Below are 25657 nucleotides of genomic sequence, written 5' to 3' on the forward strand. Positions count from 1 at the left end.
CGTGTCAATTGCCTTTTTTTGGTGTTTTTCACTTTCACATTGATGGTACTGTGGTAGCGTGATACCAACTTTCTTTTCGAGTTGAAAGAAATTTTAAGTTCGAATCTCTTTGGTTTTTTATGCAAAAAAAAATGATGTTAAATAGGGTTTATAGTTCGCAATGTGATTTTCGAATACCAGTATCAGTTAATAATGTTTCTCTTATTTTGCAATTTTGAAAGTATCAGAGTTATTTTAAACAAAATATATCAAACGTAATTATTGAGGAGAGATATTTAAACACTGAACTTCAAACGTAAGATGAAAAGTTTTTAGTCGCTTCAACTACAAGTACCTTAAGCAAAAAGTGAAGAATGAAGACGGTAAGTATTGAGGACAGCAAAACACCATCTTGTATCTTCTTTATGGGGCTACACGAAGGGACTGTGGCGGCAGAAAAAAACAAGGATGTGATTTAGTTTTTGGAGTTTTAACGAAAAGTCTACAGTACTGTTCACTTTAATAAAAAATCATATTTTTACACTAAAAAGTCAAACTTGTACTATTCACTTTACCTTTTATTTTATTCTTATCGTTAAAACTCAAAGGTTTTAAGTCATTTTCATTAGTTTTCCTCTTAATTTCTCTATCGACACCGCGATATTTTAAACTAGAATAACATGGGTATAAAAAAAATTCAAATTTGAATGCAAATGATTGAATCGACTGACTGAGGGGAGTGAGAATTTGATTCAATGACGGACTGAGGCCCATAAAAATTCGTAGTCATTGGATGAGCCCAGGCCCAAATTTGAATCACATCCACTTTCAAACAGTCAAAAGCCCTCCAAGTCCTCCATTTTCTTCAACCTTGACAACGATAAACCCCAATAATCTCAAAATTTTCAGAGGCTTCCCCAAATCCACTCTTCCTCTTCCGATGGCCGCCATCAACTTCAACCCCTTCGAAAGCTGGTTCAATAAGCCCCCAAACCCCCCATCAACCTCCTCTCCCTCACCGACTCATTCTTCCATCGCCCCACCACCGCGCAATCCCCTCCCAATTTCTCCTCCCTCAGCCTCTCCAACCTCTTCAACGGCCCCCCGAAACCCGACCCGAAAAAACCATCGGAGCCCGAGCCGGAAAATCCCGGACACTACACCCAGATGCTGGAGCGGTTCTTCTGGGAATGAGAGAACGACCCGGATTACAGACACCCCCCGGAAGTCGAGAAGATTCTGAACGAAGACCCGATTTTCGAAAAGGAGAACTCAACTGAGGAGGAGGTCCGGGAGAACGAGAGGTTTTGGAAGGAGTTCCGGGAGAGCCCAGTGGTGAAGTTTCTGACTCAGGCGGAGAGGATTGCCGATATGGTTAATAAGCTGGAGCTGCAGGAGAATGACCGGCCGTACAGGGATGAGGATAAGAAGCTGTGGCAGGCGGTGCCGCGTGTTATCAGGCCGGACGGGGGCCGGCCCTATCGGGTACAAGCAGCTCGAAAAGCAGTATTATGATTGTAAGTCTGTTCATTTAAATCTCTATGGTGAATTCATTTGCATATGTTAGTTTGAAGAATGTAGTTTTTTTTAATTTGGTTTTGCTGCATATTGTAGTGAGATTATGAAATGGATTTTCGAGCCGGGTTTAAAATTTCGTGTGGTTATTTCATCACTATGAGAATTGGCTACAAAGGTTTGAATTACAGTGAAATGCAGAATTGACTACAAATGTTTTAATCACAGTTTAGTGGTCGGCTCAAGTTAAAGAAATGTCACATTCTTCGATTGCATTGTTAACCAATGATTTCTCGGCTTGAAACTCGTTATTGACATTCTAGATTCCTTTTGGAGAAAAGGGTTGTGTTATGTTGCCTTGATTGTTTGTCTGCAATAGCATTGATTTTACATTGATACAGTTATAATGAGGAACGGTGGATTTTACTATAAGGGCCGGTTAGGTAGAACAAGAGCTCCATTGGAGCTAATAACCCTTAAAACAGCTTGGGGTGCTGGGATTATTGATAAAGAAACATTCATTTGGGGCGAGGACATGGATGAATGGGCTCCTATTCACATGGTTTACGGGTTGAAACCTGCTATTGCCACTTGGGAAGGTATGCTTTTTCTTGAAACAGCAAATTTATAATGGGCGATAGCAGCAACACAATAAACACAACCTTTAGAATTGGAGTTCAGTCACCACTAAATTATGATGGCAATGGGACCAATATCTGTTTTTATCTAGTATCATCTTATGTGCATGTCAAATTTGTACTAGATATTTGAAGGAAATTTTGTGAAACTTATCGATATGATAAGCAATCTTACATGCATGAACTGTGCATAGGAGTAAAATAACTTTAATTCTGTATTTTCAACAAATTGATTCTTGGCTTATGGTTGGGTGAACTTCAGTTAGACTTGCGGCTGGTGCAACTGCTTTGATTCACAAACTACAAAAAGGAATTCCTCCCTGGGTTCCACTCAAGGGACACGAGAAGAAAACTTATAAGCAGCTACAAGAGGACGCTGTTGAAAGCAAGAGACGTGACTTAGCAGTACTTGAAGCTAACGATGGTGTTTGGCCTCGAATTCCGAGTCATGCTCTATTTCTTGGCTCTGAACTGACAACAATTTTAGAAGAGGATCACATGCCGAACAAATACATTCCAAAAGCTCTTAGGTATGTAGCATTTGTTGTCTGACGTCTTTGCAATGGAAAATCACACATTTATATTCTTGTCTCTAACATCTCGTCTGCTTGTGAGATCAGGGTCGAGTTGTCTAAAATTATCCTGGGTTAAGGCCATGGGAGGTTCTAAGTGTAGAACAAGCAATGGATCAAATAACATACGAGGGAGAGTGGTTCTGTGAACCTCTTGGCTCGTACACGACGGGTCCTCCATACATTCGAGCTTGGAATAATGATATCAAGGTACAGAATTTCTTTTTACATGAGTAACTTTTGACTAAAAGTTTAGTTTTCTAGGTTTTATGACTGTTCAAATCTAATCATATAACACTTACTCCAAGTAAACGCTTATTGGCAATTGGTGTAGTCGAAAATAATCATAAAACACCTTGATGAAAGAAAACTCTTATGGACCATTGTAATAAGTTGGTTATGTTATCCAAGTTTTCTTTACATCTTGTATTGTGAATCCTGGTAATTACAACTTCAGTATTTCTCTGCAAATTCCCATCAGTCCATTACGCAAGGTCCAAGGATACAAAGAGATTTATTTGCATATTAGTTTCTCAACCTCTTTGGACATTTTGCATAATTTCCCTTTAGGGATGTGCAAGCACTTCCACTAAATCGTTGTGGGTTTTTTCGTGTTCAGAGACTGTATAATATTTTCACCAACCTAAGCACCCGAGTGTAACAGAAACTGGAGCGAACAATTCCTGGTTTCGATAAGATAATGGAGAAAGTCCATGCTGATGCTGCTACAAGGGATGCCAGACGGAAGGCAAGAAGAGAGTGATCCCTAACTCACAATTTGTCATACTTCTGTGGACTGAACGGTAAGACTTCAAAATTCCACCACCACTTCACGGTGACTTGTACATAAGATCTGCTTGCAGATGATAATTTATTATCTATCATTCTCCCAGATTGCGGTGCTCAATATATAATCTTCCATGGTATCTGTTTGTACTTCACGTCGACCGGATCATGACGGCTATTTGAGAATAACCTTTTGAAAGCATGGGAGGATGGTAAGGTTAGATTTGAAAACCAACACCAAGTAGGCTCAAAGTTCACCAAGAAAGGAAAACAAAAGCGGGCCCATAAGTGGAGATTCAACACACTTCAACCAAAAACCGAGACTTCGCACTGCAAACTCTATGACCTTGTATCGTTCAAGAATTTGATTAGAATGGATAACTCACTATTTTACAGGTATGCTGAAGGAAAACTTTACACTTAAAACACGGTCGCATTATTTCTTCTTTAAACATACATTGAGTATAGTAGTTTATGTTTTCAAATCCAATCCTAGGGACCAAGTAAGGGTTGATTTGGTATTGCTGCGCTTTGAAAAAAAAAACTGTTTCTGCTGTGCTGTGAAAATAAGCAGCTGTGAAATAAAACAGCAGAGTGTTTGGTAAACTTTTTTGTAAAAGTGCTTTTGAAAGAAAAATGCAGTATTATAGTGTTTGGTAAACTTTTATGTAAAACAGACGTGAAAAAAAAACCGATTTTTCAAATCGAGGTTTTGCAGTTTTTTGTTTTTGGCTTTTTTTCATCTAAAACTATGAAAAAAGTTGAAGCTGAATGTTTACCAAACACAAAAACAACTCCCAGGTTTTTTTTATACCAGTTTTTTTCAGAATTACCTCAGTATCAAACCAGGCCTAAGACTAACGTTTTCGCTTTACAGTGTAGTCCAATAACCTCTAAGTTCAGCAATCTAACATTTGATATGGATGTAGTTGTCTCAACTCGGTCGAAGAATGTCTCACATTTGAATTACGTTAATATTAATACCGTATACATTGCAATGTGTACGTTATTCAGTTACGGTTAAATCCATTTTGGCGTAACTTTGTCGCATACCCATCTCGGAAAAATAATTTCTTGGTACATGTCAATTGTCAGAAAGAACTTGAAGCCCTATCTATAATTTGTCACCATAATAGGTACCATCAATTGCTACAATTGAAAATGGGCGATAGCCATCAACACATAAATTAGACGAGTGGCAAAAGCACAAGATTACAAGTCTGAATTATCTCAAATCCCAAAAGCTGATGCGATGATAATGAGATGATGAATTATTTAGTGGCAGTCGGTGAGACGTCAAGGAGTATGGTTGAAGACCACACAACATGAAGCGGTTGCATGTCACATGCTTTCAGTCCCTCCGCTACCCACTACTAGCAGTGCCAAAAGGGACGGAGGTAGATTGTCTACCTTCCTGTTTGGATGTTCTTCTCATTTTTTTATTATTTGTGTGGTTATGATTAAGTCACGTTAATATTTTATATTCATATTGCTTTTTGTCTTATTATCTTTATATATAAAAAAAAATCAATGTAAAATGTTAACGTGATTTAACCGTGACCGTACAAAATAAGAAGGGTTGAGAATGACACCCAAACAAAAGGGCAGACAATCTGCCTCCAAAAGGGAATTAAGTAGAGTTCTTACAAGTATCTTTTAATTTTACGGGTTAATTACACTCACGTCTCCTGAGATTCTTTGCAATTTATAATTTTTTTAAGCTTTTCTTAAAATAAAAAAATAAAAAGGAAAATTAATGAAAAACTCTTAAAAATTTTAGTTTTAATGAAAATGACAAAATAAAAATGTAAGTGAATAGTACTATGAGTGACTTTTCAAGGTAAAAATGTCATTTTTCGTAAGAAATGAACAGTGCCGGAAGTGTTTTATTAAAATTTCCTAAAAAAAAGGAACAGCTTATTGTCAAGCCACGACAATCCATTCTTTCAATACATTTAAGCCTTCTTCTAGCTACCAACATGTGATTCATCAACGTCAGGAATAGAACCGAAAATAAACCGTATGAAATACAGACATAAAATTCGTCTCAAGCATCAACCCGTGATAATTAACTATTTTTAAGCTTTCAAAACTTACTCCAACGCCTCCTAGGATTCTAAATTTTTTTCACAAGACTCGTTCTATTTGAAATTCTGTATAAAAAGTTGATGAGATTGTCGAGACAAAATTTCCCATACTAAAGCTTCATGCTACATATCACACATTTCTTTACTACATATCACACATATCTTTACACGTGCTATCTACTAATTATGTCACATATCACATCACTAACGGACCAATTTAAAAAAAAATAATTAATTAACAATAAAAAAGAATTGTAGAAGCATAAACTAAATGGCACTAAAAGAAAACGGAAAATCCAACAAACCGTTTGACTAGGGGCCCATCACTACCTTCCTCCATCCACTATAATATTAAGAATCTTGGGAATCAAGGATACGAGAGAAAAGCAAAATTCCAAAATATCCCTCCTACTCATTGTCCATTTCTTCTTTAATAAATATTTCCCAATTTCTAATTTTCTACCTAAAAAGTTTTCTAATTTAATTAATTTTTATTGCCCTTCTTAAACGTACAGGTTTATTTATGTCACCTGATTTTTTATTTTATTTTATTCAAAAATAAAAGACTTTGAATCTATAATTTCTCGCACGCCTGGTTGCAAAGGTTTATAAGTAAGTGTCAGCCTAGTCTTCGATTCTCGTAACCAAGTTTTTCTTTTTCGCTCCTTATGTTTTGTACTTTTTCTTACTTAATCCGTACTTCGTTTCAAATAGGTTTATCCCATATTAGCATGCTCATTACACAGATAATGTCCTACTTAGTTAACAAACATCAAGTTTGGAGTTGGTCAGTGTGGATACAAGACTATTGAAGTGTAGATTGTAAAAAAAAACAAGAATATACTTGAGAGAAAAAGACGCATAAAAATTATTTCCATGTAACACATGAGATTCACCCAGAAAATTAGGTCAATTAAGCAATCCCACTCACATGTTTTAACTTAGGTTAGACAATGAATCACAAACTCTCCAATTGGGTAAGTCCCACCTGCCAAACAAAATTGAGCCACTTTGAAATACCAATTTTAGGCCTCCCTACTTGATCAGATTGACATTGGAAGCAAAGTTGTATTGGGGTGGGGTGACACAGGTGCTGTGGTGTGATTGGCCAGAGGTTTAAATTTGGAATGATCCAATCAGAGTGCAACAAAAATACACTGTTTTGATGAGTGTTGCGTAGTGCTATGTCTACATGCAGTTTGTTGGCTTTGCTTGGATAGTAGTATTTTAATGAGGGGAAGTTAGGAGAACTGAAAAATTCAACATATAAAATGGAGAGGAGGGGAAGGAATAGGAACCATCTGAAGATGGTGGGTTGGAAGACATGGATATGCTTCAAGCAATCCTTCCTCCTCCCAACTAAGTGCTTCCTTCTCAAGCTTGCTTCACACTCAAGGCACAAATCCAAAGGTTAGTTAAGTTTCCAATTATACCCTCTCCCTTCTCACTCTCTCACGCTCGGACTTCCCTGCAGCGGAAATGCTACTGTGACGGTATCTCAAGCCAATTAGACGCTGCTATCTGAGAAGTTTAAAACTCAAGGCGGTGCGTGATTGTTTTAGGATACTGCTATAGTGGGATTCATGGTGCGGATGAATTTCTCTTCTCGTTGAATTGTTTTTGAGATTTGGGTTAAATTTGCAGGAAGCGGGCATGGATTGGTGGGCTTGTACAAAGACATGGAGTCTCATGGGGAATATGAAGATATAAGAGTGATGTGGGAGATTATTCACTCTTGTCAACAGAATACAAACAACGCTAAAAGGAGGAGGAAGCGGTCTTCTTCTTGCTGGAGATTCTGTCTTCAGCCTACATAAATTTTGTCCTTCCATTTCAAGAGAGAGATATGAATCTTAGCTTTTGGTTCTGCAGGATTTCACATGTAAATACCAGTACTCTGAGTGAGTATGCATGATAGTTTGTTCTCGATTGCATTCTTAGCGTTGTTCGAGCGCGCTACTCTGTAATTTTAGAACAGAAGAATGAGAGCGTTTCGAATAAAAGCATATAAGAAGGTCCACTTAATCATAACAGAACTTAGTTCAATTTGTACAGAGTCATAGACTAACAGGATAACTAGAACATAATCACTAATTCAATAAACTCTTCACTACATAAGTTGGAGGCGATCAAACCCTCGAACCAACGATTTGCGCAGCAGTAAGTCTACTCTGACCTGTCGAAGGCGCCTACCTGAGCTCACACTCTTATCAGCTTGCCTAAATAATTATACATAATTCTGGAGAGAGAGAGAGCACTCCAAAGAGAGCTGTGAATTTTTAATTTGCAGCATCACCCTCATGAAGGAGCTGTTGGTCAAAGTGCCACACTCCTGCAAGCCATGAAGTAGCTCATTAGAGTCCGGAAATTAAGATACGAGGAGTCTGAAAGGAAAATACAATGGCGAAAAGTTGGAAGTGTGAAATTTGTTTCATACCATGGCCTTTTCCAACCATTCTCAGCTGAGTGACATAGTCAGCTATCTTCTTAATGGCTTCAACCTGTAAATAATACGGGAACAAATCGTTAGTCAGCGTTTGAATATTGCAAAGCAGCGGTTTTCCTTCTGCATTTTGGTATGTTCACTTATTCAAATGATTATCAACCAGAGTAAGAACCAATAACAACCGATCTTGGCTTTTTACCCTACTGATGACAATATCACAATAGTAATTCAAACTCATACTAGAGTAGAAAACGTGTTTAATTCACCTGCTCAGCCAAAAACTCGCTCTCGATAAAATCTGTCAATTGGGCATCATTGTTCTCGTCTGCAACCTGTTTTGGATCGAATAATGAGAATTTAATACAAAAAGAAAGCGTCAAATGGAAACGAGACACCATGAGCTTAATCAATGACCTCAAACCGATCTCATATGACAGAGAGATGTTACCTTATGCAAGTTCAAGAGTTTTTCATTTGTCAGCTTCTCCAAAGACAATGCTAACTCCATAGCTGCATCAACGAATCAACGAAAAATAAGTTAATCTTGGAGACTAATTTAAGGGTTTGTTTTTGTTTTTTTAAAGCTTGACTTAAGTATTATAAATTAATGTATAGGTCTTCACTCGTTGGTTTCAGATAAAGACATGCTCATTCTCTAATTATACATTTCACCAATTCAGCATCCAGCAGCAAAGAAATTGTCAACGCCGATAAGTACTCTGTTGTCTACGGAATGAAAAATCTTACCATACAATGCATCTCCCTTTTCCACATGATCAAACTCCGTAGGCGGCGCTACTATGGAGTGCAGTGTCACTCTCCCACCTCGCATATTCTGAGAAATAAACCGCAACACTATCAAATCTCGCAATACAAGACCCTAACACACCACACGAACACGCAGACACACAAAAAACTCGTATGTCCTTGATGCCGAAATGAAAAAGAATGCAGAGAGTTGAGTTTAACTCATACCTGATATTCCATCAGCTTTTCGGCATGTCCTCTTTCTTCCTCGCTCGATTCCTTGAAAAACCTGATACATCACAACCAATTAACCGCGCGTGCAAAGAGACTAGTATATATATTAAGCGGGATATTTAGGAGTTTAGAGCGTTTACTTGGCAAGGCCCTTGAGAGCAACATTGTCCCTGTCAAAGTACGCAAACAGTGCATGGTACACATACGACACATTGTACTCCACACTGTCACACAAAAATTTTAGATTTGGGATTAGCATGTGAACAAGAAAATCATCATAAAATCAAAACAAATAAATTACAATTAAAGTTGAAATTTTGTAACAACAACATAGAGATACACACTTGATCTGCTCGTTTATGGCGGCTTCGGGCTGGTTTGCGTAACGCTGACGGGCAAGAGAGACATGAGGAGCCACAGGGACAACAAAAGCATCGTTCTTCACCTCCTCAAACGGCTGAAACACCACGCCGGTCATCGCCACTGCATCGCTCGATGCAGAAACCGAAAACTTTTCGAGTTTTCGCTGCGGCTTGAAGCTCAGAGCGGAGGAGGGTGATCCAAGTTTTGAGCTGAACAAGAGGGTGCTAACAGCACCACCATTGTCCCGTTGCTTGGATGGGACTGAAAATGCCGAAACGGACCTCAGAGACATCGTCGATACAATTTCCGAACGGAGTATCTCCAACCGGTGATTCGAAATCAGAGATTTTGAGAAAGAATTTGGACTGAAAATTGCAGAGGAATTGGAGAATGGTGAAGAAATGTGAGAGGCTGAGAGTGTGGCGAGGCGATAAATAGGGATGTGGAGGAGATCCAGTTGGCATGGGATTCATTCTGGACCGTTGGATCAGAAACATGTGGGAGGCTACGATTGGAACACGTGCGAGGGCGTGTGGCCAGCTCGTGGTTGTTATCTTGTTCCTCTGAAATCGTGGAATCCAGCACACTTTTCGTTCCAATTTGCAATTTAAAAGTGTCACAATTTTGTCTTTTTATTATTGCAGTTGCTCACGCGCTCGAGTGAGTAAACGAAAATACGCTCGATTTCAGACCGCCGATTAAATGGAAAGGGCACTTTCGTAATATAAGATAGTTTTCCTTTCAGTTGGCGAGTAGCCTACTTTTATAGCGCGGCGTTTTTTGGTCAATATCTTTGAAAAGTATTTTAAATTTTCTTTTATTTTTTTTGTAAACAATAGGAATATTTAAAATTCTCAGGTATCATTATATTGTAACGAAGTTGGCTATAGAAGTGTGCCGTTGCCCTTCATTGATTTTAAGTACCTTGACTTTAAATAACAATCTACATAAATTAAAGTAATTAAATTAGAATAACAATTTGTTAAAAACATTTATTAGTTTTCTTAATTACAATCGATAATATTATTTAAAGCTAGACTAAGAGAAGAGAGAATTTGAATGTCGGACGTATTGGGTTAAGAAGAAAGTTAGAGAACAATTCACTACTAAAAAAACATTATCAGTTGATATTTTTGCTAAAAAAATAGGTTGAAAAATGTAAAAATATGGAAGAAGAAAAAAACAAGTTGAATAGTATGAGAGGTGGAAGAAGCTGGAAGCCTCTAGGAAGAAAAGTATAACTTCCATCTGTATGATTTGATTGCAAATTTGCAATGAAGGGGTTGTTGACTAGTTGTTGATTTGGTATGGTCGGGTTCGGGTTATTTGATTGCAAATTTGCAATGAAGGGGTTGTTGACTAGTTGTTGATTTGGTATGGTCGGGTTCGGGTTCGGGTTTGGGTTTGGGTCGCAATATTGGCATTTGGAAAGGGATATATAAACATGGATTTGGGTTGGGCAAGGAAATTAATTGGGTTTATTAAGCCCTACTGCTTGATTTGTTAGTTGGGCCAAAAAGCCAGACTGTAAAGCGGACCTAATTAAAAACCATATTAGAAAAAGAACAAAAAAAGAAATAAAAACCATATTAGATCAAGAGATAAAAAAATTGTGAACTTATTGGAAGACCTAATTAAAATTAGGCTAATGAAAAGCTTAATTATGATCAAATGATATTCCTATTCATTTGTAAATTAGAGGTCTCAGTTCGACTCATTGATGGCGAAAATGTATTATATTTATATTGAGTTGGATACTTAGTTAATGGTTGTCCCATTGTGTGTCCTAATCTCCCTTCCCCTCTTCCCTTAGAGTAGAATATTTCCCTTTTTCTTAGAATATCGTTGTATAAGGGAAAAAAAGAGAGATAATACTAACATTCCCCTCACTTGCGAATAATTAGAGCGATAACCTAGATTAGTAATTCATTGAATGAGAAGAGAACAAAGAAAGAAATCAAAGCCATATTAACTTATTAGTAATTCATTAACAAAACAAGGATATTAACTCATTGGAAAACGTTATTTAAGTTAGGTCATTGAGAACTATATGGACTTATTTGATGTCAAGGATTGTCATGTTGATAGAAATATCAAATATGAATGTCAGTTTGCATATTCTTTTTTTCTCATTGAAGATATAAGGTGGAGAAGATTGAACAAATCAAAATTGTCCCTGTCAATCCCAACATTTTTTAATGGATTAGGAAGGATAAGATTTCTCATGATTTCTTCATCTTCTACCTTCACTCGAACAAATATGCAAGTTGACATTCATATTTTCATTAACATTCATGTCTAGTGAATCAATCAAATCAAACCAAGCCAATTTTGTTTTCATCAAACGAGTCTTATAGGGTCATTTATAATGTTCGAACTCAGAATCTTCTCTAATCAAATAAAAACGGTAACCAACAAAATGAATGTCTCTGCGTGTTAGGACAACTTCTTAGAGTTCCATTTCTTTTTTCCTGAGATTTTATTATTTTTGTTAGACGGAAATAGTGTTTATGGGATTGAACGAGCCTGATCTAATGGAAAATTGGTCATGTACTTTCCTTACGCTGCATGCTCTATTCTGGCATGATTTTACTGATTTGGTTAAGACATTTTCTTATACTAGACAATACTTTATTCGTTTCGTGGATGAAGCTGGACAAAATAAAATTTGAGTTAATTTCATTTTTTGGAATCTGATCCATTTAGATGAAACTTATAAGACGCAATATGTTAGACTGCTATCCAATTTAATAAGTTCAGTCTCAACATTTACAAGTTATCCAAATAACGATTAGAACATTAACCCAACAAAAGCTTTTGGACAACATCAGAAAATAAGCATGCCAAATCAGTTACGCAAGGAATCTGCAAAATGACCAAGACTGCATGCTTGAATTTGAGATAAGAGCTTGTCTCTCGATGTGAGAACCTGTGGCTCTGAGGCTCTCTGCCATGTCAAAAACATCTTATTTTGGAAGCCTTGTGAAGAATAATGTCGACACCCTGCATGCGTGTCATTTTCTACAATGGAAGAGTTTTTGTCATTCAATGACTATAGTTTATGATTCTATGCGGCCCACATGATTGATGTTGCGAATTAATATGAGAAATGTTACATTCAACGGATGTATGTAAGTTTTTCTACATTTTCACGACCACAAAATGTCTTACAATTTTTATTTTGGGCACCTAGGTCATGATAAACAAAGAATGATTAGAAGTGTATTTGACGCATTCACTTGTCTTATTTTTCCACCCATTAGTTATACAAGGTGCATGAAAAAAGATGACAGGTTGGTGGACGTAACAGCACTCTTGATTAATTGAATCTCAAAACCTACTGCTGCGTAGGTGACACCTAGCACTTCCATCGTAGTTATAATGGGAGGGGTGCCTTATTAGTCCATTCTCCCTTTTGAGATATTGTATATATATGTACTTTGCGTTTGGGGTTTGAATTGAAATGCGAAATTTTCGACAGGGATGGAAACTGATTGTGGTAAGACTTGTGTGCATGTGGACATAAACGAAGATTGAAGCTTGTGGATAGCACAAGCATGGCACACCATTTGTCCTTAAGCTTATGGAATTGCTTTCTCGTTTTGGAACTGAAGTTAATGTAATTTTTACACAGGAATGTTTCTAGATAATACTTCTCTATTTCTAATATTGTATCGATATTGTAAAGAATTTATTAATTACGCGTCAATATGTTCTACTAACAACAATTAGCACGTTATCAATAAGATATTAACAACCCGACCTTTCCAAATTGCAAACTGAACCAGCAAGTTCACAGAAAAATAGCAAATAAAGAAATGAACTTTGGGGTCACATATAATACACAATGGTAATAGAAAACTAGGAATGATGTTAGAAAGACCAAATTTACTATTTTTGTAAACGACATAAATGGCGGTTGATGGATGGTTAGACTTATTCTTTAAATTATTTATACGAAAAAAATTCAACTATCAACCACCACATCATGTTATCTACAAGAAATGATCCGAAAATTTGATTCCTCCTGTATTTTCCGAAAACCAGATAATATTTTTTTTTTTTGGTAGTACTAGATACTTTTTTTAGTAACGTATTAATCTCCCTCAGTTACAAAAATATGAAATCCTTCTGATTCTCTTTAATCTATCAAACACTCTAAATTTGATTTCTTTCTTTCTTTCTTGCTTTTTTTCTGAACTAAATGTGTAAATGTAATTCAGTTTCTTTCATTCTCTCAAAAATTCACCCAAAAACTCTCTACAATATGGAGACAACCCAATATTTCACATTCAACCGGAAAGCGATTCCCAAACCCCAATCATTCACTCCCTCTTGTAAACCCTCCAACCCCATTCTGGTTACAAATACCAACAGAGGATCGAAACGATTTTCTATAGTCGAACTCATTTTCCTGATTTTGAATCGCTTATTTTTTTTCGACAATTTTCTCCGCAAAGTTTGAACCCCATCTTGTCCTACACCATTCACCATGGCAACTGACGCCTCCCCTGCATTCCAAACCGTCACTCAACCCCACGACTTCCGGCCAGAAATATCAGCATCCCCCTCCTCCGCCCATGACGGCCTAGAGTTCTGGCAGTTCATGATTGCCGGCTCCATAGCGGGCCTAGTTGAGCACATGGCTATGTTCCCAGTTGACACGCTCAAAACCCGCATGCAGATTTTTGGCGAGTCCTGTTCCGTTCAACCTATTGGCGTTAGACAGGCCCTTGGCTCGATTCTGAAGCTCGAAGGCCCCGCAGGGCTCTACCGCGGCATCGGCGCAATGGGGCTGGGAGCAGGACCTGCCCATGCAGTTTATTTCTCAGTGTACGAGATATTCAAGGAGTATTTCTCACGTGGGAATCCTAACAGCCCGGCGGCGCACGCGGTTTCCGGGGTGTTCGCGACCGTTGCAAGCGACGCGGTGATCACACCTATGGACGTGGTGAAGCAGCGGCTGCAGCTGCAGAGCAGTCCGTACAAGGGAGTTGCGGATTGTGTGAGGAGGGTATTGGTGGAAGAAGGGGTTGGAGCTTTTTACAAGTCGTACAGGACGACTGTTGTGATGAATGCCCCGTTTACTGCCGTCCATTTCGCTACGTATGAGGCAGCGAAGCGAGGGCTGATGGAGGTGTCGCCGGAGAGCGCGAGTGACGAGAGGCTGGTGGTTCATGCCACTGCAGGTGCGGCTGCTGGGGCTTTGGCAGCGGCTGTGACCACCCCGCTTGATGTTGTAAAAACTCAATTGCAGTGCCAGGTCAGAACTTTTATCAATCAATTTGTTGCTCAATATGTTTGATCCAATTTGTATGGTTTTCATTGGGTTTGGAATCTGGATGAAAGAACAAGCAGTTTTGCACCACAAAAAAATTAGTTCTTTGTTGTTCCGGAGAGAAACTTATCAATGACGGGAATCCATTGTGGCGGTATCCCATGCCACTAACGTACTGTTTTGCATCTTAACTTCCTCATTTGGAAGTGTGCATGATTGGCTGAAGATACCACTACAATGACGTTCTTGTTACGATAAAGTCCTTGTTGCTATGATTTTTTTTGCTATGCAAGTACTGGAAAGATTGTATTTGTTGCTTTCAAGTTGCCTTAGTAGGCCTTGCTGGTTAGCAAACTGCAAAAGACTAAATTGACTTCTGTTCTACTAGCAGCCCAATCTGATTAGACTGTAGGCTGTTTGGAATTAAACTTGGGCTTTTCTTAAGGTTTCACTCTTTTGGACACAGGGGGTTTGCGGGTGCGATAGATTTTCGAGTAACTCGATAGGGGATGTTATTCGAAGCCTGGTGATGAAGGATGGATACCGCAGTCTTATGCGAGGTTGGATTCCGAGGATGCTCTTCCACGCCCCGGCTGCAGCAATTTGCTGGTCCACTTACGAAGCATCAAAAACTTTCTTTCAAGAACTCAATGGCAGCGACAGTTCCAGGAATTGATCAAGCAAGATGGATCTGCAGAAACCTTGATCTGGATTCTCACACACAAGAGCAGCAGCTTTGGAGGTGTTACTCATGCACATAATCAACTCGGTTGAAAGCCCTTGTTCGTGTAAATGACTAATAAGTTCACCGGGAATTCCCAACTTCAAGTTTATTTGAAGGGAAAATTTGTGAAATGTCATATAAACTTGTATCCGTTTTTCAATTTGTCATATAAACTAAAATTTTAAACAATGTTATACCAACTTTCCGAAATTATCAATTTGTGATCTCACCCTAAATGTGTTAAAATTTTCATCCAAAATAAGTCATATGACTTGTATTTAGGGTTATTTCTGTCATTTTAACACACCACTTCTATTAAGTTGCATTCGATCGAAACAATTATAGGGTGTTCAGTTTAGTATGTCATGAAATCAAATTTTATATGAGCTCTGTAATATGAAAAACAAGTTGAGGTTTGGTGCCAGAAATAGAGTTGTAGATGCATGTACGCGACTCGAACACAACGATCCGCATGAATACCCTTGAACACAAAATTTAAGGGTTTTACTAAAGAAAAGTAAAAAACTTGTAAAAAGATCTTAAATGATAGAAATAACTTTGAACACAAGCCATATGCCTCGCATATGACTTATTTGGATGGAAAACTTTACGAGGTTGGGGTGAGATGACAAATTGATGATTTCGGACAGTTAGTATGACAAATTACTTAAAATTTTAGTTTCTATGACAAATTAAAAAAAGTGCACACATTCATACGACATTTCAAAAAAATTTCCTTTTAGTTAATATGTCTGAGAGAGGTACACAAGTGATTTTAAAGTTGATATGATGGAAGCAAAATGCCCAATTTTGATACATAAAACACAGTAATTTTCTACAACCATGGAGAAGAAGAAATATTAACTGCATCAAACCGTTCGAAGTCCACAGGAAACAAACAAGAGTTGATTAAGCCAGAATTCGTACGGGCCAAATTGTCCAAAAGCTCTACAATCTAAATTACACAATAAAAACTGATGAGCATTCTGACCCTTGTTAAAACTTCTCGACAGTAATTCCGTCTCTTTGAACCTCATAAGCCTCTCTACTCCTGGTTCTCTTCAACCCAGCTGTGAAATGGAGCTTCAATCCCTCCGATGTGATGCATGACACATTTACCCATATAAGCACCTTTGTCTTCATCCCCTGTATATCTTCTAGCCTTCCCTTCTTCAAATATCCAGTTACAATGGTGAAAAAACGCAAAACAGTCGAATCTCTGTAGCCCACTTCACACACAGTCGGTATGTAGACAGTAAGTTTCCCAGTCTCCTCATTAAACTCATAGTTGGTAGCATCACGAGGAAAGATTCCTATTGCCATGTCAAAATCCTTTAGAAGCTCAGGCAACGGCTTTTGCATTTTCCCTGAGAAGGTTGCTTATATTGTTATGAAGATTTATCAAAGTAACACAGACCTACACGAGGATTAAAAAACCTAATCAATTCTTTTCAATTTACTACACCAGTAATGACTCTGTCGCACAAAAAATGAGCGAACGAATATAGTACTAGTCCACCCCTGAGGATAGCAGTTTATATAATCCAAAACCTAGACCTTGGAAGCACCATTCCGCCCTCCAGGCCAGCACATATACGACTTATATTTCAAGAAACCCCAGCAGCAAGTTACTTGCTTGAACTCCACATACGACATTTTCGAGAGACAAGCAAGTTCAAGCCATAGGAAATGGGTCGTACGAATGTACTCATATCCACCCAGCATCATTAAGATTAAGGAACAAACCATCTCAAACATACCCTCAACCACAACGCGCTCTACAGCACTGGCACACCCATACTCTGGCCAGAATCCGCGATCGCTCACTCACTTTTAATTGCACTACTTAGACGTATTACATATTAACCCCATGAATTAATACAACTACAATGTCCGAACTTTACGACTCGTAAAATCAGTCATATAACAACATTATGCGAGGGGTTAATTTAACAGGCAATGCAAGTAAACAGAGCCAGCAGAGAAAACTAACCTTTGAATTTATTAACCAACCATTTGGCTCCTCCTTCGACACTGTTTTGCAATGACTAATCATCAGACAAACAATGTTAGCGAAAAGAACGTCATAAAACCAAAAACAAAACAAAAAAACCCAAATTTGGAAAAGTATTAATCTTGACAATTAACATATCGAATCAATCAGCATTCAGGTTTAACAAAACAACATTTTAATGAAAAATTAACCTAAATACGATTACGAAAGTGCGTTCCACACAGAAAATTCAGATCCTGTAAAGAAATCAACTTTGGGAACCAAAATCATCATGAACCCAAAAAAAACCCTAATTGGATCCTAAGTCAGATTAAAATGATCAATTGAATAACATAATTAAATTAAATTGAGATCCACAGATAGAGTGAGGGAGAGAGGGAGAAAGGTACGTTGAGGTCATCACCGACGGAGCTGAGCTCCTTGGTGGCCTTCTGGTTGAACCAGTAGGATCCCGCCTTGTTCAAAATCTGATCCATGCGAATTGCCTTCTCTCTCTTTCTCTCTCTAGAAGAAAACCGTTCAGAATGTTAGAGAGAGAAGAAGATCTCTGGCTCTCTCCCTCTCTTTTTTCTGTGCCTTGGCTCTGAAGCTTTCTCAGAAATTATCTCCCACCCCCAACTGTCCGTCCACTTTTGGGGGAAATTTTCAAGGATGATGAGTCGACCCGCCATCCACTCGTTGAATTTTCTCTCTCCCTTTGTTGGCACGCTAACTCGTTTTCAATTTTTGTTTTTCTTTTTTTCACACACATGCGTGTGAACTGTCGGGTCGGATTTCGCTCTTGACCGCGCATTGTCGTGAAATAAAACGACCTTCGTTTGTAGTTATTTACTAGAGATTCTTCGGATATTCTTTTTGAGAATTGTGAAGATTCTTAAATTACATTTGTTTATTGTGTATTATGCAGTCAGTTTTTATCAAGTATTATTTGTATTCAATTTTAAATAAAAAAATTTACAATGATTCATAACTGCACAATGTTTAAAGGATCTCTGAGATTCTCACAAAGAGGATCCGGTGGGGATACTCTCTCGTTATTTATTGCCTTTAATATCTTTTTTTTTTTTAGGTTATAAAATGTGTTTTTTTTTAAGTTATTAATTATTAACCAATAACCATGGATAACCATCTTGCCACCGGTTGTCTCATTTTTTTTTCTTTAAAGCTATTAATTATTAACAGGAGATGAAAGTTCAAAACTATTAAAATAATTTAGAAGATGAGAGAATTTTGAATCCGGACGCATTGGTGAAAACCCAACACTCTATCTACTATAATATTGGTCCGCATCTTTATTCCTTTATTATCTTGAAAAAGCTAGCTTTTACTTTCCAAATTGGTCATTTGTAGAAACTAAAACAACTCCATCCGGCAATTAACTCAATTGGAACTACGGTTTGAGAGGTAAGTCTAGTGTAAAAGTATTTGAACTTATTCGTTGAGATTCAAAACTTTTTTGGTTTTGCGTCGTTTTTTTAAAACCTGAATTATAAAAAAAAATGTTGCACGATGTTAACGTATGATCCTTTGAGACCTTTAAAACAATATCTATACAGCTAATTGGCTTTTCTTGGTTTCTAAAGGGTCACTGCCCTATTAATAGGAAACGAAACGAGCAAGATGACGATGCAAGTTAGCAGTTCTATAGCTGTCGCATGTCACATGGGATATACATACATCGAGAACGTCACGTACGTTGTTCCAATGCATGCATGCATATAGACTTGATCTCGGTGCTGCTGTGTCCGTTGTGCATGAAAAGGTTTAACAACTTGTATTTATGAAAAGGTTTAACAACTTGTATCAAACCCAATGCTTTTGTTTATATATTTCTATAGATATCCAACTACATTTTAGCTCAATGTTCGCACAATTTGTAACCACTTGTGCACTTTATAATATTATTTCAATTGTACCAATTGTACTAGTACATGTCTTATTTTATTTTATTTTTTTATAAACATAAGTCATTTATTTTTTTATAAACATAACTTTATTGGCCGCCCATGTTTTAGTTTTTAGTTTCTTTGGATACTCCACTATCTTTGCAAATATACCAAATCTAACCCTTAATAAATCATACTTTATTTCATTAAAAAATGAAACTTAAAAGCTACCAATTGAAAAGAAATGTAAAACTAAAATAAAAACAAACTTCGTTGTTCCAGATTCGATGTCATGTGGGGGTTTAGGTAGTATTGTGGCTGGGCATCGTGGTTGATAGTTGTAGTCCTTGTGTAGATTCGAGAAGGAAGGAATCGGGTGATGGGATTGGGGAGTCGAGATAGGAGGATGAGGTGATGCCAGAAGTTTGAAACTAGAATAAGATAGCTAACGACCACAGTATATTAGGTATGTTTTTAAATGTCAAGTGGAAGGAAAGCAATGCTTTTAGAAGAATGGAATCAATCCAGAAGAGAAATCAAGAAGCAAAGATTGAATAAAGCAATTTGATTAGTATTTTGAAAAGAAGAAACCAAGTGGTTCAAGTACTTTAGTTGAAAGATATATATCGAACTCGAGAAGAACACACTGGCACATACAAATTTACATATTTTGTGTACTTCGTCTATCTTAAAGAGATTCAAAGTTGGAGAAACTGTCATGTGTAGTCCAATACACAGTCACGTGGGAATATTAATATAATCATGTTGTAATTAATGGCTTATGCATCGAGCTCCTTTTTAGTGGAGAACCTGTTTCAACCTCAGTGTACGTAAAATAACAAGACGATAAAGTTAGGGATCACATATTTACCATATATATTACTGTCATATTTTAGAGAAAAAAGAGAGAAACAATTATGAATAGAAGTCCTATAATATAGTGAATACATATATATCCTACGATGGTTCTATGTATTTTTTGTTTTTGTTTTTAATCAAACGAAATCCGCCACTTAGTACTACGGTCTAACTAGTTGCATCCATCTTCACTTGTAAGTGAGAGAGCTTAGGTTCGATTCTAGTGAAATGATGAATTTGAACCACCTTATTGCTAGCACATTATGAAACTTAGCTTACTCCCCCACCCATTTAGTATAAATAATAAAACAAAATCCTGCACCTACTATATCTTATTTGATGATATAACAACTCATATTATCCGCTTATATTATTATTCATAAATGAATAAGACGCACTACGTACTTGACGAAATGACTGTCGCACTTACTAATATCTATAAAACTTTGGCTCCAAGTGCTTGGAAAAAACGGGTTTCAATACGAACAAGCATGGAGTGGAAGAGTAAACGCTGGCTAACATGAATATGAGTATATTTAACAAGAAAGGGAAGAAGGGTGAAAGGGTTTGGTGATCAGTTTGGTCCAAGTTTTTATTTCTCAAAATTTGTCGTCACGCTCAGAATCGGGGTCTGGGACTGAGTAAATGCTTATCCTATCCCTGTGGGCTGTGGCTTCTTGCAACTTGATCCCAATTTGGCATTTGGCAAATTCAAATTGGTGATCGCATTCTAAATAAGTTGGTAAATATTAGATATATATATGCAATGACCAAAACGCCATATTAGCTTATGTCGTATAAACTAACCGAGATTAGGGTTTTGCACTGTAAAGCTTCTAATTTCGTTAGGGTTGTGGAGTTTCCATCCAAAGGACCACCGGCAGTCATGAATTTGAATTATACATGGTCCAATTCCATCAAATTGAAGCAAACTCTGTCGCACCAACCGGTGGTCCGGCCGGTACCCTATGGACCCTCATGTTCTTAGCACTTGAGACAAACACCACCATGCAAAAATGTCATATATGATGAAGCTTCTGTTGCATGTGAGAGTGAGACTTGAGTCCCATCTCCGTGACCAATTTCTTGCTTAATAAATCATCTCTATATGCTTTGTGATGCGATATTTGCAAGAGGTAAAGGATTTTCACACTTTTTATTTTATACGTTTTTATTTTTATTTTTAGCATCTGTATTGAGGAAAAAATAAGAGATGAAATTAATACGGTATGCAGAAGGAGAAAAGATGAGTATTGAAATAATTTTCCTTCATTTCAGTTCATAGCTTTTTTGAATGAAATGAGTATTAAAATTATTTTGATTCCAAATTGTTCTTGTATACAATAACACTTGGTTATTTAAATTATTTTGATTTCTGACTTTAACTATGTGTGCGTTTATAAAAACATCCACAATAAAAATAATGTAGTTTGTACATAACAATCCACAATTTGATATTTCAAAACAGTGAACTAAACTGATAAAGAGAATAGTCGATCTTATAAGTATGAGAAAAATATGTTTGAGAATCAATTCACTTATAAACTCTCCTTAATATTAGCTCCCCTCATTTTCTCGAAAAAAAAAGAAAAAAACTCCCCTTAATATTCATTTTCAAATACCTAAATTTCAGGAATCAGAGCAACTATGAAGCTAGTTGATTCAATTTTTTTTTTTTTAGTACTTTCTCTGTTTCTAAATTTTCTTATTTTTCACTTTTCAATTTCTATTAAGTAAACATGTTCTTATTGTTAGAGCGTGCCAATCTTGAAGGCTTGAAGCTGTGAGGCCCAACAACTTTGAGAAAAACTTAAGTGTGCCGGGAACAAGGTTTAATGCACCAAATGTCACAATACTATTAGTTGAAAAATTATTTTTTAAATTTCTTACTAATTATATTATTACATTGTTGTACTAGATTATGTTCTCGACACTCTAAAAATATCTCCAACAACCTTATAAATTTCAACTATAATAAATCTTAGGATACCGTTTGGTACGTGAAATGGGATGAAACGAAGTGGAACGGAACGCACTCATTCCACGTTTGATGTGTTAAAGATAATGGGACGCGCTATCCTACAGAACGAATTTTGGTTAAATTTTCGTTCCACCTCCCTCTAGAGCAACGCGTTCCACCCCGTGGAACACAAAAGTAAAAAATTTTAAAATAAAAATTATAACACGAAACCTTTGTTCCGTTCCATTTCATTCTGTTTCGTCATGTCTGCATACCAAATGGAACCTTAAATTAATCAAATCATGAGTTGGTAATGATATTTAAATGACATGATAACATAATTAAATCCCCGCGTTCTTTTTTAGGAGGGTCAACTTGTAACCATCAACTTGTGTGGTTTATTTATTAAAAGAAAAAAGTACATGACTGTTACGAAAACCGAGTACCGTTAGAAAAATTATTTATTTAAATGATATTGCAAACTATACGAAGTATTTGTTGATATTTAAAATATTATGTATATATTAATTAACATATTTATTTTTTATCGATGATACATTATATGATTTATAAATATAATTTAAAATTTCGATCTCTTTAGTATTACTTTAGGTTAATATTATAATGACGCTATTTACATATTTTATTTTACTTTTCACATATTATTTCAATTTTTAACCTGATTCAAAAAAAATTAAAAGATAATAATTAACGCAAGATATATGACAGGTAAAAATAATAATAATAATAAGTGCAGATTGCACAGCCTAATTTCAACCCGATCCACTTGCGTTTATTTTTTCCTTTATTTATTCCTTTTCCTTTTTGGCTTCTAGGACCAACTTGTTTCTATTTTATAAATTATAATCCCCCACATGAACTTTCTCCAATTTTATATTCACTAATTCTTGGCTTTGAAATTTGCAACCAACTCATCTCTCTGTTTTGTGCGTGATAGAGAGAGAAAGAGGGAGTCCTTAAGAATTAAGATCTCACCGGAAGCCAGAGCAGAGCAAGGCAGAGAGCCTCCCTCTAAAGCAGAAGCAGCTCTCCAAATTTACAATATATACCCAAAACCCAAAAAGCTATACCACTTTAAATCTGCTCCAGAGTGAAATTACTCAAATGCCTCCCAACCCGCCCAAATCATCAGTCTTGATCCACCGTATCCACACCGCCACCTCGGCTACATCGAACACGGCGTCATCGCAGTACCAAAGCCAAAGAGAAGGAGGATCTGCTGCACTGCTACTCAACAACAATAGTAATAACAACGGTAAGAAGCGGGCCACAGTACCGGAAGCCGTGGCGCGGTACCACACGCACGCGGTGGGGCCCAACCAGTCCTGCTCCGCCGTGACTCAGGAGATCGCTGCGCCCGTGTCCACCGTGTGGTCGGTGGTGCGGCGCTTCGACAACCCGCAGGCGTACAAACACTTCGTCAAGAGCTGCCACGTCATCGAGGGCGGCGGCGACGTTGGGACGCTGCGGGAGGTGCAGGTGATATCGGGGCTGCCGGCGAACAGCAGCACGGAGAGGCTGGAGATCCTTGACGACGAAAGCCATGTCATCAGCTTCAGCATGGTGGGCGGGGACCACCGGCTGTCGAACTACAGGTCGGTGACGACACTACACCCATCGTCGCGCGCGGGCGGCGGGACGGAGGTGGTGGAGTCGTACGTTGTCGACGTGCCGCTCGGGAACACAAAGGATGACACGTGTATGTTCGTGGACACCATTGTTCGCTGCAACCTGCAGTCTCTCGCTCAGACCGCCGAGGATTTAGCAAGACGCAAGTAATGATAATATTAATCATTTATTAAAATGAATTAATCATACTTTAGCTACTAGCTTAATTAGCTCCTTCATCTTCTTTCGTGCTTGCACGGATTAATTAGCCTCATAAAACTATCGTGAATGTCTATGATCGAGGTTATGAGCTAGTCATCTGTGTTTGTACTTTTTTTGGCCTTTCCGCCATCGTTTTGTGATTTTAATCCGATGAAACAGCTTCAATGGTTCAATGTTTATGGCTTTAATCAGTGCTATTACTGTGCGTGATATCCATTAATGTCGAAAAACTGGCTAAAATGATCAATTTTTCAAATTTCAATGGCTGAATTGATCATTTTTCAAATCGAGTAGGATTCTTCATTTCAAATTCCCTCCCATTTAGTCCCCTTCTCTCTTACTTTCCTCAGTCATATGCTTTCAAATAGGAGATCGGAGAAGAAAAGAATCCGAGTCAAGAGCGGAGAGAATCTTACTCTTATTTCAATTTGTCAATCTTCGATTATATTTTATCGGTATATTAATTCAACAATTAAATTTGATTTTTGACCATTTAGTCATTTTTTTATTTTTTATGATTTTGTTCGTTTAATTGGAATATTAGGGAAATTTATAATGGCAACTAAGAAGACATGTCACATTATTAAAATTTAAAGAATGAATTGTTGTATTTGTATGTATGATCTGAAAAAGAGCAAAAGCCATGGTTACTGCTGCCTAATGTTTTGGATGGTTGAACTTTTCTGACTGGTATGGGTAATGGCAATGGCAGTGCTGCTGACGACCATTGAGGCAGTGGGCAGCTAGCTGCATGGCTAGGTTCTCAAGAACATGACCACTCGACCGATGTGTGCATGTCACAGCACTGGCATAATTAGTTAAGAGTAATAGTAATGTAGTTTGTGTATTATATTTTGTAATTTAGTTAATTGTAATTGTTTGCTACCAATCTATCTGTTATCGTTGTAATTAAGTTCATAAGATATCAACTTTATCGTTGTATCGATGTAATTGTGTTTTGTCCGTGAGATATCAATTTTATCATTGTTTAATGCGCAAGAATCAATTGCACGTCTTTTAGGATTTCGGCGACATGCAATGTAGATGGTATTGATTAAACATATATGATGTAGATTAAGCTGTTAATCAGATTGATATCTTATTAATACATTCGGAGGCCATGGGCTCCTTAAAGTGTTTGGCTTCTTTCCATGCTCGTTGGGCCTTGAATTTCCTTTGGACTTGTGTTCATTCGTAATTGTCGGGATCAGAAAGAATCATGCATTAACAAGGATTTGTAATTAAGTACAATGTATAATAGTGTTATACACAAAATCAAGATTCAAATACTAAGAAAATGAAGCTCATCTTCTTATTCTCTGCTAATAGGTTTCTGATTAATTTTGAAGAAATAATAACTAGAAAATGGCAGAGAAAAAAGCGAATAAAATTGAAAATGAAGCCGGCTATTTATCTCTCAGTGTTTTATTTTTCCCCCGGTAATCACGATCAAGTAGAAAATGACAGAGAAACGTTTCTAAGAAAACCAAGAAAAACAGGAGAGAATATGAAGGCATATATATATATATATTGTCGTCTTGTATGGATGGTATCGATAATCGAGTAGAACGAAAGCATGTAGGAAAAGTTTGCATTAAAAAATGGTGAACAACGTGACAGGAATCAAATAAAATAGCTTAGCTGCCTCTTTCGCTTGCAACTTGCACTTTTTGATAGCTCTATTTGCTAGCTGTTCTTCCAAAGAAAAGAAAAGGAAGG

At 37.2% G+C, this 25657-nt stretch overlaps 4 protein-coding genes and 1 pseudogene across 5 annotated transcripts; 3 read left to right on the plus strand and 2 right to left on the minus strand.

Annotated features, from left to right (window-relative positions):
* The first annotated feature begins 841 nt into the window (after positions 1-841).
* On the plus strand, positions 842-3909 carry LOC137723536 (protein TIC 56, chloroplastic-like; annotated as a pseudogene).
* A 3666-nt stretch (positions 3910-7575) lies between these two features.
* On the minus strand, positions 7576-9755 carry LOC137722321 (ferritin-4, chloroplastic-like). Its single transcript, XM_068461289.1, has 8 exons — positions 9349-9755; positions 9145-9228; positions 8999-9059; positions 8771-8858; positions 8472-8533; positions 8290-8355; positions 8015-8078; positions 7576-7909 (listed from the first exon to the last, which is right to left on the minus strand). Exons 1-8 carry the CDS (start codon positions 9657-9659, stop codon positions 7857-7859), a joined length of 789 nt encoding a protein of 262 aa, XP_068317390.1. The 5' UTR covers positions 9660-9755; the 3' UTR covers positions 7576-7856.
* Positions 9756-13652: 3897 nt separating this feature from the next.
* LOC137723339 (uncharacterized) lies at positions 13653-15598 on the plus strand. Its single transcript, XM_068462505.1, has 2 exons — positions 13653-14630; positions 15112-15598. Exons 1-2 carry the CDS (start codon positions 13860-13862, stop codon positions 15319-15321), a joined length of 981 nt encoding a protein of 326 aa, XP_068318606.1. The 5' UTR covers positions 13653-13859; the 3' UTR covers positions 15322-15598.
* A 541-nt stretch (positions 15599-16139) lies between these two features.
* On the minus strand, positions 16140-18076 carry LOC137723340 (uncharacterized protein At5g01610). 2 transcript variants are annotated; one of them, XM_068462507.1, is made up of 3 exons: positions 17773-18076; positions 17363-17403; positions 16140-16736 (listed from the first exon to the last, which is right to left on the minus strand). In XM_068462507.1, the coding sequence occupies exons 1-3, from the start codon at positions 17781-17783 to the stop codon at positions 16366-16368; spliced, it is 423 nt and encodes a 140-aa protein (XP_068318608.1). In that variant the 5' UTR covers positions 17784-18076; the 3' UTR covers positions 16140-16365. The 2 variants fall into 2 exon arrangements, with proteins under 2 accessions (XP_068318608.1, XP_068318607.1); XM_068462506.1 differs by having other exon boundaries at positions 17363-17417; positions 17773-18072.
* A 5006-nt stretch (positions 18077-23082) lies between these two features.
* On the plus strand, positions 23083-24932 carry LOC137723401 (abscisic acid receptor PYL4-like). Its single transcript, XM_068462594.1, has 2 exons — positions 23083-23883; positions 24651-24932. The coding sequence occupies exons 1-2, from the start codon at positions 23213-23215 to the stop codon at positions 24667-24669; spliced, it is 690 nt and encodes a 229-aa protein (XP_068318695.1). The 5' UTR covers positions 23083-23212; the 3' UTR covers positions 24670-24932.
* The last annotated feature ends 725 nt before the right edge of the window (positions 24933-25657 follow it).

Source organism: Pyrus communis, chromosome 17 (genome assembly GCF_963583255.1).
Source record: "Pyrus communis chromosome 17, drPyrComm1.1, whole genome shotgun sequence".
In the NCBI taxonomy this organism is placed as follows: domain Eukaryota; kingdom Viridiplantae; phylum Streptophyta; class Magnoliopsida; order Rosales; family Rosaceae; genus Pyrus; species Pyrus communis.